At 38.1% G+C, this 13,366-nt stretch overlaps 1 protein-coding gene across 8 annotated transcripts in view; it reads right to left on the bottom strand.

Annotated features, from left to right (window-relative positions):
* LOC133843870 (serine/threonine-protein kinase N) overlaps positions 1-13,366 on the bottom strand; it is a 42,852-nt gene that overhangs the window by 21,785 nt on the left and 7,701 nt on the right. For 2 of the 8 annotated variants that reach the window (XM_062277616.1, XM_062277617.1), the window contains exon 1: positions 283-389. The exons of 2 other annotated variants lie outside the window; for them this stretch is intronic. Coding sequence is in view for 4 of the 6 variants with exons in the window: in XM_062277619.1 (XP_062133603.1) it covers positions 3,554-3,619 (66 nt within the window). In the remaining 2 variants the exon portion in view is untranslated. Of the gene's footprint in view, positions 1-282; positions 390-3,553; positions 3,867-7,498; positions 7,855-13,366 lie in introns of those variants that run through there. 4 more of the 8 variants (XM_062277619.1, XM_062277629.1, XM_062277626.1 and 1 more) reach the window with 4 other exon arrangements.

Below are 13,366 nucleotides of genomic sequence, written 5' to 3'. Positions count from 1 at the left end.
TAATATGAGAATTTGAATGCCCTTCCGATTGCCAGGGACGGAAATACTGCGCAACGCGCGTTCTTATCGCGAGACTCTTTGCCCGGCCCGTGAAGAGCGATAAGCCTGGCCAACAAACTTAGCTGGCAAATTATTCAAGCAGCTCGTTTGTTTATCCACACACACACACACACTCGCACACACACACTGATACACTTTGTATATAGGGTTTTATATGCTGTTGAAAGATATGATGAAATTTTCAATAGATTTCGCTTGGGCCTTGGCCATTAGGTGAATTACATAAAGCACACACACTGCTGTGTGGCAAATTCTAGAGCTGCCTGCCACTTGTTGCAAACACACACAGCGAGCCTGTCACACACTTGTCACACCGCAAACCGCACGCGTCCCGTCAACCTCAACAATCGAACTTCGAGTGAAATTAATGTCATATTCGGTGCTAATAAATGCGTTCAACAAGCCGAGCTGCACAGCTCGTGGGTGGGCAAAACGAAGGCAAAACGATGTCGATTTGTCACGAACCTCGGCAACAAACGAACGCGCTAACTGACTCACGAAGCTGGCCAAGCGAGGCTAGTTAGCCAGCCAGCCAGCCAGGCCAACTGGTTTCGGCCCAGTTGTTGATAACAGAACGCAGCTGACACGACGCTTCCACCGACCGACCGAATGACAGACCGCATCGACAGCCATTTGATTGCATTCGGAATTACAGTGAGAGACTTTTTTCCCCTCGTCGACTATCATTGGGCCAAAGCCCTGTGACGGTTACAAACGTCGCGACGTAAACACTACCTTGGGAATGGATGAGTTAAGCACATGGCTTGATTAGCAAAGCATATTACTAATACGCACTGTTTCACTCTGATAAGAATAGAGGTTGTGGCGTAGATAGTTTTATGGCATTCGAACAGTTTAGTCATCGTACCTTCGCTTGACTTGTAAACCTACAAGCAAACACTACACTCATTCATAACTAACATTACAACAAAGGAACTATTTTTTACCTTCTTTCTTGAAGTTGATATAAAATTCTCTATAAAAGTCACAGATCTAAACTTTCAGCTACAGATTTTTATTGATATAAAGTTACTACAAAAATAACCAACAGCAACGAAAACAATTTTATTCTTAAAATACAATTTTATATTTTCTTAAAATAAAAATAAAATTGTTAATAGCAGTTTACGACCGAAATTATTAGCTACAAATATTAATCGATTTTAAGTTACCGAATAGAAAAAAGTAATAGAAAAAAAAAATATTTATTCCCTTAACAAAATACTTGCATTTCATCAACAAAATCTTCCGTTGGAACAACAAATTTCAGCTACAAATTTTGGTTTCAAGTTTAAGTCTACTAAAGAAATATTTAAAGTCAAAGCTCTCATCAAATTCAATTCACTTTCATTTGTAAATTCCATTTTTCCTTAAATATATTAAGTTCATTACAGTGAACTACAGTTCTCATGTCTCATTATTAAACTATTTAAGTAGAAAAGTTTTAGTTAGTCTAATACCCAAATATTTCAAATAAAATAAAAATATAAAAACGAAAACTATTTCTTTCTTCAATCAAATGTTTTTAAAATCAATAAATTTTGGCCACAATTGGGAATTCTTTTCAAAGTACTAAAGTAATAACCAAACACAATACTAAGCTTCCTCAATTAAAATACATATCTTAATCAGTTGATGTGCCAAACCTAAGCTCCACTTTCTATCCATCTATGATTGCATAGCATCCACATTATTCATAGATTAACACATTAAAGCACATAACTCCATAACTCTAATAACATCATTGACTTTTCCGACTCCATTGGGTTGTCTCGCTTCTTTTTTGCATTTTTCATAAAGAGTTTTTCAGCTGGCAGCGTACAAAAAGAGGAAAAATAAATAATAAAAAAAGCTCCTGGGAAATGTTTTACGAGTCGTACATTGTCGTAAGTATGTGAAATTATAGCGGCTCAACAACGACACGACGCATTCTTTAAAAAGAAAAAAAAAACCCATCTCGATGATAATGTGCCAAAGGGAGATAGAGAGTAGAGAGAGGGGGTGAATTGCATAATGCAATTGCAGAAAGCCAAAGTTGTTACTTGAAGAAAAACTGACACAACACACTTACGAATACTTGAATAATCAGCATAATATGCGATACAGCGATATGTGAAATGCGCTGCAGCAGAGACAAAGATACAAGATACAAATACGAGTGTGAGTGTGAGTGTGAGTGCGAGTATTCGTATAGTCTTAATAAGCAATGGGTATCCAGTCTGTAGGGCGGTCATGATGATGACAGCCAGCTGTCTGAGAAAGTTGCAAAAGTTGCAGTCGCATTTGCAGAACTGACAGCGGAAGGATGGCAAGGAGAGAGGGGGCGAGTGGGAAGAAACGGAAATGGTGAAGCTAGTGGGAGAAAAGTGAAGAAAGGAAGGATGAGAAAAGGGGGAGAAGGAAGAGAAGAGGGAGACAGCAGACAGCACTGGGTTAAGGCGACGTCAGTAAACAGTAAATGGCTAAATTTTGTGGCTTTCTTTTGACGTAGTCTTCTGTGTGGGCTGACAATGAGCGAGAGAGAGAGAGAGAGAGAGAGCGCAACAGGAGAGTTTACGGGGATTGGAGCAAGAGCGATGTTATATAGAGCGAAAAAGATATGCTAGCGAGGAGAGAGAAGAGAGACAGAAAAAGAGAAGAGAGTCTGCCCACGTTCAATTAATAATATCAAATATGCTGGCAAGTAATAAAATGCACGACATATTAAACACCCTATTCAATTATTCAATATTTAAACTATTAAATATGAGCAGAACATTCTTTACATCAAAATTACTAAAATGTACCTAATGCTATATTTGGTATATTGCTAAAGTGCTACATTCAAAATATAACATAGATTGCAAAATATACTAGATTGTCAGTCAAGTTCTGGTATATTTTATATTTCTTTAATAACTCATCTGCTCTCAATGCTATAGTTAGTATTAGTAGTATGCTTGTTATTCGACTTTGATCGATTTACAGAGGCGGAAGTGGGTGTGACAAATATTTGAAACAAACTTGATGGACAGCAAACATAACAAGTGAAAAAAAATTATATCTCTATCTCTTATAGTCTCAGAGTTCTAGGTGTTCATACAGATGGACAGACAGACAGACAGACAGAATTATACTATATAGGGTCGGAGTTGCTTCCTTTTGCCTGTTACATACATTTCATACACTAAGCTGTAATATTCCATATTTATTTCACAACATTCCAATATTCCGTTCTCTGTAACATTATTTACATTCAACTGCAGTCTTTTATTATCTTCCCCACCCATTAACCCCACAGTAGCACTTTAATTGCGGGGTATTCCATATTGACTACATGAGTCAAGTAAGCAAATTGCGCGCGTGCTATCATTCGACTTGTATTCACACACATTCATGCCAGACCATTCACATTCACATTCGCATTCATATTCATATTCAATTGCAATTTCTGTGTGGAATGCGATGCGCACTCACACAACGATAAGATTATATACATTGATGATATACATACGTGTAGATATCCTTTGAGACGTGAACGTAAATCCTTTAAAAAGACCATATTCATTGTCAGTGCCATGCTAAGCTATTGTTATTGATGTTCTCGACGTTCTTTGTTATTCTTTTCTGTTGTTGTTGGAGTTTAGTGATATGGTTTAGACATGTGAGCAGCTAGTATAATAATCGCATTGCTCAATATTGGCGACGCTTTTCTATGGGTTTTGTATTTTCTCTCGTTTGAATGTGTTTGGCTTTTCTTTGGCGAGCACTTTCGACAAAATATGCGAATCTTTTCTCTCTATATACATTTTCCAAAGCGAACGCGCGACGCAAAAATGATGGCGACAAACTGCCAAATGTATGATATTATATATACTATAAATGTATATACATACTAAGAGTATCTATAGTATATAATTGGTTTCAGTTTGAATCTATATACATATATGTGTATGTGTGTTGGAAAAATCGCGACACGCTGCGAGCGAAATTGAATTCGGAAAATGTCAAGGCGCTACGAGGGCGCAAACTGCAATGAAGCTGAGGCAGTCAAGCGATTAGAAAGCTTTTCATTTCATGCGCAAAAATTACGGAAAAACAAATCATTTTTCTTGCATGTTTTGCTTTCGGTATGCAGCGAGAGCAAAGCGCTACAACAACTGCAGATACATTCGCGGTTACAGATACAGATACAGATACATGTAGAGATACAGCACACAATACAATTGCCATAAACACAGATACGCAAACCTCAGTGTTTATTTTATTGCCATCTAAATATACATAAATGTGTGTGTATATGTGTATGTGTGTGTGCATTTCTATATGTATCTCTTCGGTTTGCAATTTGGAACTGGAAATATTTGTTATTCTTGTCGCAAAATTTCAAATTCGTTTTGGAAAATGTTTTAATGTTGTTTTTGCACTTCTTGTCATTTACCTGCAAGCAAAAGAGAAAAAGAATATGCATTAGTCAAGTGCGTCAGAGATGGATATATAGCGAGGGTGGCCACAGCAATTTGCAGCTTATATAAAGTATTTTTAATGTTATATGCAATCTAGCGAAGCAATAAAAATATTTCAATAATTTGAATGCATGCTCAACGAACTGCAATTATTCGAATATTTATTTATTTTGCTTTGGCAAATTAAGTAAATGTCGAATATTTTATTGTATTTTGAATTTGTAAGAGGAGGATACAAAAAAATAGTGTATTTCATAACAAAGAGATTATGAAAAGAAAGAGTTGAATAAAACTAAATTCAGTAAGTTTAAAAAGACAAAAATTAGATCACATCTGTCTGGAAATATTGCCCTGCATCGTTTCTAACATCAAGTATTTTTTACACTATTTGACTTATGTACCTTTACATAAATAATAATAATAATGCCAATATAGACATATTAAGAACACACATTAATTAAATTTCCTTTTTGTTACTAAACCGATAACAGTGCATTGACTTCCATCCTTTTACTATTAAATTAACAGCAGTCATTAACAGCAAAAATACCAAAAAGAAAATTCTATGTTAGTATAAAACTGCAATCCTTTTTGCTATTAAACCGTTAACAGTGCGTTGACATGTTATTAACATGCACCCGCTGTTAAGCTCACGCAGTAAGTGTGGCCTTCATTAACAGCAGCTGTGCATTATGTTAATCCATGTTATTAAACAGAAAGTATGACGCTGTTACCGGCACTCCCCTTCTCCCCCTTCTATCACCCATTTAAACAATTTGCGAAATTATGTGTAATTTTTAAACGCTTGGCAACCCGGCTGGCTACTTGGCTACTTGGCTTTCGGCATTTTGTGTGTTGTATTTTATTTTTATTTTTTCAGATTTCAGAGTGCTGGGGCAATTAATAACTGGCAATTTGAAATTGTTGGCGCCCCGCTTTGATGTTACCCATGCACAACAACAAAACAGGAAAATAAAAGAGACAAACACATGAAACTGATGCGATTTCTAATCGGTCATTTGCCCGAAAGTGCCCACACTTTGTACATCGAGTATTACGCACGAAGAGGGGGCGAGGGGAAGGGGGGCACAACATATGGACATTTATACATTTGGTTTAGTGTAGTCCAAACACGCACATGAAACTCAAATCTAAACAAGGTCGATGTTGATGTTAGTTTGCTTCGTTTTTTTAGCTTTTTGTGAATAAAAATAATATCAGCTATCAACAAGTAAGTATAACAAGACGAGGCTACCCTTGAGCAGGCAGCCCACGCATTTCGGAGACGGAGACCGCAGCATATCAAGTGGATGTGTGGATTGTGGGGGAAGCGATTCGATTTTCGCACTCGAGCAACAACACACACTAAATCTCATCTATGTGTTGTATATACATAACAACAACAACAACAAAAAAGACCTAAACATATACACGCAATTGCTTAAGCAACAACAACGATAACAAAAAAAAACAACAAACAAACTGACCATTTATGAACAGCACACAAAACAACAACACACAATTTATTGTTGTTGTTTTGATTTTTGGTCAGCGCTAAAAACCGCCTAAACAATCTTTTTGTTGATTTCGGCTGCAATTTGTTAAGATACATTGTGTTGTTTTCTTTGTAACGAAAGACAGGTGAGCATTTAAATCGATTTCGATACTGTTAATGGCTTTGCCTTAATTGTTATATGTTAGATACAAATACATAGTAAATAAAGAGGCAAGTGAATTTAATCCCATTAAAAACTATTTCCCCCCCTCCCCGAGTGTATTCCCAATGCGACGCATTATTTATTATGCGAAATGTTGTTTGAATTCTTGTTGCCGCTTTTGATGTTAACCAAATGTGAATTTTGCATTACAACAGCAATACATTCAATAGAGTGAGAATGAGCTTTTCATGTGTTTATAATCAATTTACTATAATACGAGTATGGGCAACACTCATCCAACACACACTCATTGTTGTTGTTGTTGTTATTATTGCTGATGAATTCGTTTAGTTTTTATTTTTAGTTAGTGACAGGCGAGCTGTCAACGCTTTTGTAATTTGAGCGGGGATCCAACTAAGGGGTTACCTCCGGATTGGGATTGCGAGTGGGGGTTGGGGGGTTAGGGGATGAGGCAGAGGCTCGATGTGTTGAAAGTGGGTCGGGCAACCGCCTTGGGTCTGACCCAGTCAATAGTTGTAAGTGTAAGTGTAAGTGTGTGTATTGCATTAATGCAAAGCCATAGAAAGGCAGCGACAAAAGTTTTCTTCGATTCTGTGCAAGGTTTGTTGTTTTTTTTTTCTTCTTTTTTTTCACTTTTCTGTGTTTTGTAAATTTTTTTTAGTATTTTTTTGCTTATTCAGCGCATGCAACAAGTGAATTTGGGTTAAGCCTCGCATCGAATAAGTACTGTGAAAATACGTAAAGAAACGAAAATAAAACGAGCCAACGCAGCACGGAGAACCACGTAGAAGAGGAAGACACTCAAAATGTATCAACAGAGAAAAAAAAATCACACACACACATAAATAAAATTGTGTGACAAAATTAGAACAAAAACTCGCCGTCACTTGAAATTGAAAATCGATTTTTTTCCTCTTTCTTTTGCTTTTGGCTTTTGCTATGCTTTGGTTTGGTTTGGTTTCGATTTTTTTTTTTTTCTTCGACTGCTGCCTGGTCTCGAATTTTAATTGATTGTCACTTGATTTTCACTTTTTATAAACGTTCAAAGATGGTAAACGAACAAACGGGGAACCAAAACCAAAAAACAAAAAAACAACTAAAAAACTAAAAGAGAAATGGAATTTCACCCAAGCGGTATTTTTTTTGATTTTTTTACTGTTCGCTGCTGGTGTTGTTGTTTCTGTACGCTTTTGTCTTAATTATTATTAGAAGAAGCAGCTGAAGCTGTAAAATAAATGGCCCAAATCAACTCGAGCTCAAAACTCGAATCGAGTCTCTTTGCGTCGCGTCGCGTTGAAGCATTTAGCAACTTACGTTATTCAAAAAGTGCGGCTAATCCAAAAGTTGGCAAAAACAACCACAACGGAAAGAGTTGGGGCGTTGTTTCGCGAAAAAGGACATTGACTTTGTGTGTGAGTGCTTGTCAATGTTATTGTCACTGCCACTGTCAATACACAAAACTTGGCTCAAAGCGCATTGATGCGTCATCGAGAAAAATGCACACGAAAAAGAGGCGCGCTCGCCTTCCTCAGGAGACACTGTGCGATTTATGCATTTGTTGCCATACTTTCACGCTACGCGACGCGACGCAACGCAACGCGTAAAAAACAAAAATAATAACAAAATGTTGACAACGCGAGCGTAAGGCGCACAAAGCGTATGTAAAGCGACGACAACAACCGGCTTCAAGCGCGACTAAAAGCAAACTGAGCGCCAAAGACATAAACCCAAAAACCCAAAGCCCGCAGCAGCAGCAGAGCGCGCTGAGCATGCGCGAGAGTGGGAGCCATTCACAGAGAGAACGAGCCAGAGAGTAACTCAACAAGAGAGCGCGGCTTGCACACACAAACACAGCGAAAGTGGAGCGAGCACAAAACTGCAGCAAAGAAAGCAAAGTCAAAGCTCTCGCTGCATGCTTCAATGAATGACTGGACGTTGACGTTGACGTCTACGTTGCAGTCGTCGCTGGCAGAGCAGAGCCGTGCTTCTTAATTGGCCTGCGCGTGCGCCAGCTTCTATACGCGCACAAGTGTTGTTATTATTTTTATGCTGTTCGCTGCTTCTCTCTTCTTTTCGTTTTGGATTTTCTGTGTGCTGCTTTAAGCTGCGCTTTACTGTTGTTGTTGTGATTGTTGTTCTTGTTGTGGAGTGGCTTTTATTGTGCCAGTTCTTAGAATTGTACAGCTATGTTTGATTAACATTTCTCGGCCGCTGTTAAGGCAACTCTTCGTCTTCGTCTTTGCCTTTTTTTTTTGTTTTTGTTTTTGGGTTAACATTTTTCACTGCAACAGCTTTATTGTTGTTGTTGTTGTTGGTTGGGGCCCTATTATGAAACTGTCACACATTTTAGCCAGCTTACGGCCGTTGTTTATTATTACATCCATTTCTATGAGATAAGCCAAGTGCTGGCCAAGTGTCATTTGCATAAGTCGAAAAAGCTGTGAAACGAGGTATTAAAGAAATGCCAAAGGCACAGCATGGCGCCGCTTCACTTAGAAGCTATCTGACAGAGCGTGACTTTCTCCATGTGCCACCTGACGACGACCCGACAACCCGACGACCAGACGAACCCACAAAACAAGAGCTGTAGCTGGAGATGGAGATGGAGAACAAAGCACAAAAGAATTTCCCCAATCACCGTTGACAACCCTCATTAACAAGAAGGGTTGCCACACAGCCAGACAGCCGCATTTCAAACTGAAGCCGCACAAATACCAATGACGACTGCTGAACCGACTAATTAGATACTCGTCGCTATTTACCCCCAAATGCAATCAGCAATCTGCAACCCTGACGCCCTCAAGGGTTTTGTTGGCTAAAACGTTTGCTAAATACTTGTGTAAGTGAGAAGGGGGGTTTTTTTTTTGTGTGCATCAAGTACAGTTGTGGCTTGAAATCTGCATGCCAAGTAAGATGACTATCTAATCTAACTAACTGTCTATTATTAATCATTCGCGACGAGCATAGTTTACTTTATAGATACACAATAAAAAGATACATTATCTTGCGCCAACAGCTGCAACTATTCCGAAAGTCTTATCGTGCGACATGACTAAACATGCAAAAGCAGAGAAGCTCAAGAAGGCAATGCTCGACTAGCAAATACCCGAACTAGCATTTCAGCTTCATGTGCAGTTATACAAATAAGTAGAATTCACTATTCGAAATGCTTGACTATCGTATTTCGAATACTATCGAAGAGTTTACTATAGTATACCCGAACAGGTATATTATTGTATCTTTAACTATAGTATGCCTAAACAATGCTCGACTAGCAAATATCCGGACAAGTATTTTAACTAAATGTGTAGTTACAAAAAGAAGTAGAATTCACTATACTATAGAAGAGTTTACTATCGTATACCCGAACAGGCAAAAACAGATAAGCTTAAGAAGGCAATGCTTGACTTACAAATACCCGAACGAGCATTTCAGCTTCGTCTGTAACTACAAAAACAAGTAGAATTTCCTATTCTTGATAATCGTATATCGAATACTATCGTAGACTTTACTATCGTATACGCAAACACGCAAAAGCAGAAATGCTCAAAAAGGCAAAGCTCGACTAACAGATACCTGGACAAGCATTTCCGCTTCGTCTATAGTTACAAAAAAAGTAGAATTCCCTATTCTAAATGCTTGACTATCGTATATTGAATACTATCGAAGAGTTTACTATCGTATAACCAAACAACTACTATAATTTTGAAAATGAAACTGCAAGACTTAATGATACATCTGTAGAACAAAAAAAAAAAGGGGGATGTCCAGTACTAAATGCTCGACTAGTTTGCACCGCATTTCAGCAATAATTTCTGTAATTAAACCGCAAGTTGAGTTAAATATAGCCGCAACCTTGAGTATGTGTCGGATGTGTCTCCTTCTACATTTTTCCGTAGCTTTTTTTCGCCTTCTTTGTCGCCGCACTTCCTGACCCCAAAGAAAAGCTGTGGGGCAATGAAAGCTCGAAGCGGCGACAACGGCGAAGAAGGCTTCATAAAGTCAAAAACTGAATTGCAACAAGACGCAAGCAGACACAACTGTGACATTTTACGATATTGTTGCGTCTTTTACGAGTCAATAAACGGAAATTGCCAAGCAGCTAGCACCGACAACGGCAACACAACACAACGGCAACGAGTCAGCAGCAAATGGCTAACAACAACCCAAAACGAGCCAGCAAACCGGATGTTGAATGTGCCACAAGACACACGCAATACGAAGAGGGGGCTACAATGCCAAGTGCAGCAGCAACACCAACAGCAGCTGATAAGCTAAAAGCCAAAAGAAAATCACATCAAGTTTTTCATATTTCTTTATTGCAATTGGCCAAGTCTATACAGTTTACAGTTTCTTCAGTCAGATGCGTCATATCGCAACAGACCCACGCATCTGAGGTTGACAAACTCGCCACGCAATGCGCCCAAAAAAAAGCAGACAGATAAAAAATAAATAAAATAATATAACGTAACGTAACGTAAGAAAAAGGCTTAGAGTACCAGTTTCATGATAATTACGGCAAAAAGGAAAAGTGCAAATACATAAAACAAAACGAGAAACGAGAAAAAAAAACCACGAAAATGTTGCATAAAAAAAAAAGACAAAACGATCTTTGGGAAAGCCGCCGCATTCGCGCGGAAAATGAGCGCCTGTCAATTATACACGAGAGTATAAGTAGATATATCTGCAAAATGAATAAGTACTCATACTATATAGGCGGAGTACACTCATACCACTCATATACGATACATATATCATGATGATTATAGCAACAAGCCAAGAACAATGCAGCGAAACAAAAGTTAAGATCTGCCTGCCGGCGATATGCAGATTACTTGGCTTGTTTTTTTTGGGTTGGGTGTCGCTCTCTCGGTGTACTTAGTCTGGGTGTCTGCATCAAGAGGATGCCCTTCTCTCTACCACTCTCTACCCATCTCACTCTCTCTCTGTCACTTCATGCAATGTGAGATACCCTACACAAGTAAGACTTTTTAGCCAAGCTAAGGAAATTGCAATTACTAGAAAACCAAGAGTATCTTTTAGTCGTGCAACATTCTCGTTTACTTCTTTTTCTTTCTGTGCAGTTGGGCGCGCTGTCACGTAACGAAAGGGAAAACTCTGTCGCGTTGTTTGTGAATCTGTGGGAAGTCATCGTCTTGCAACAATGACAAGGCGGCAAACGTAAAGGCAAACAGCAAACAGCAAACTGCCACAGCAACTGCCACAGGCAACAATGGCTGCCACAGGCAGCAGAATAACATAGAAGTTGCCCCCACAACAGCCAACATACAGTTCCAATTGGCTGCCTCTGCATTTTCAGATATATTTTCATACCCAGCGCCCATTAAAAAAGTGCACAAAAAATGGGTATAATTGCTGTAGGCAAATGCATATGCAACGGACATCAAGAAGACATCTGCGTTGGGTCAGTAAATAAAGCAATTTAATCCTGAATTTGTGATGTAACTGAAGACCAAAAGAGGCAGATAGATGAATTTAAAAAGGAAAATACTAAATAAGTAAATATATGGAATTTGTACACATTTTTCAACATTTAAGTTTCGAATTGTATGTGTGACATAGTTAGCTGTCAGATAGACCATCTTCTAGTTATACCAAAACTTCTTCCCTAAAGAGAACCATAGAAAAGTAAAGGAAAGTAAAGCTGAAACTTTATTAAATTGTGAAATAATAGTAAAATGCATAATACAAAATAATGTTTTGCATGTGTAATGTTCGTAAACGTTGTAAACTGTAAGTTTATTAATGACATAGCTAATCGTCAGTTAGGGTATTTTCAAGTTATATTTAAAGTACTTCTTATTAAACACTTGGTAAAGAAAGAACATGAAGAGGGAGGAATACTTCGAGAAGGTGAAGAAGAAGGTGGCCAAAGCGTTGAGTTGATGTGATGTGAAATAATGTGTGACATAGTTAACTGTCAGATAGTGCATCTTCTAGATATACCATAACATGATAAAGTAAAGCAAACTAAAGCTGAAACTTTAATAAATTGCGAAATATATTATATAAGTAATAAAAAACACAATAAAAACTAAAGCTTTGCTTTGTAAATTGTAAGTTTATCTATAACATAGCTAACCGTCAGTTAGGGTATCTACAAGTTATACTTAAGAAGTACTTCTTATTAAACACTTGGTAAAGAAAGAACATGAAGAGGGAGGAATACTTCGAGAAGGTGGTAGAAAGAAGAGAACTCGGACATATGGCATGGCCAAAACGTTGAGTTTATGTGAAATAATGTGTGACATAGTTAACTGTCAGATAGTGCATCTTCTAGTTATACCATATCATGATAAAGTAGATCAAAGTGAATCTGAAATTTTAATAGATTACGAAATATATTATATAAGTAATAAAATACATAATAAAAACTAAAGCATTGCTTTGTAAACTGTGAGTTTATCTATGACATAGCTAACCGTCAGTTAGGGTATCTTCAAGTTATACTTAAAGTACTTTTCATTAGACACTTGGCTAAGGAAGAACATGAAGAGGGAGGAATAGAAAGTAGAGAACGCAGACGTAGCACGCCCTGTTGGCATGGCCAAAGCGTTGATTAATTAATTTATAAAAGTTAGCGGTACCATGGCATATAGTATATAGCATCGCATACAATTACAGTTAAATAGGTTCTGCTATGGGAAAGAAGATGCAGCTGCAGCAGCAGACGTTGTTAATGCAATCAAGTTGAGGTGGGAATTGCTGCTGCTGCTTCTGCTGTTGATGCTTTGGCTTTGGCTTTGCCTGCTGCTGCTGTTGCTGCTTTGGCTGCAAAAAACTAATTGCATTAAGAGCTGTAAAAGCTCGAAGCCAGACTAAAAGGCAGTCAAAACAAAAGCGCAATAAAACAAAATCAGAGCAATTCCCACAGAACCAACAAGCGCACTCACACACGTACACACACACACAGCAACATGCACACCAAATGTGATTAAACATAGACAAACACACACACACACATGCAATGATGTTGTTGTTGTTTTTACTGCCATTCAATCATCAATGTGCAACGGCATTTTGAGAGCAGCGAACAGCGGTCAACAACACTTGCTGCTGCTGCCGATATTCGAGGAAGCAGCTCAAAGAGAGCGAATAAGATGGAGAGAGAACGAGTGAGAGAGCACAACGGAAGCTGTTCGCATTGTTATTGTTGTTGTT

The sequence above is a fragment of the Drosophila sulfurigaster genome, chromosome 3 (assembly GCF_023558435.1).
Source record: "Drosophila sulfurigaster albostrigata strain 15112-1811.04 chromosome 3, ASM2355843v2, whole genome shotgun sequence".
Classification (NCBI taxonomy): domain Eukaryota; kingdom Metazoa; phylum Arthropoda; class Insecta; order Diptera; family Drosophilidae; genus Drosophila; species Drosophila sulfurigaster.
The sequence above is the reverse complement of the archived record's forward strand: the minus strand, read 5'-3'. Positions and strand labels throughout refer to the sequence as shown.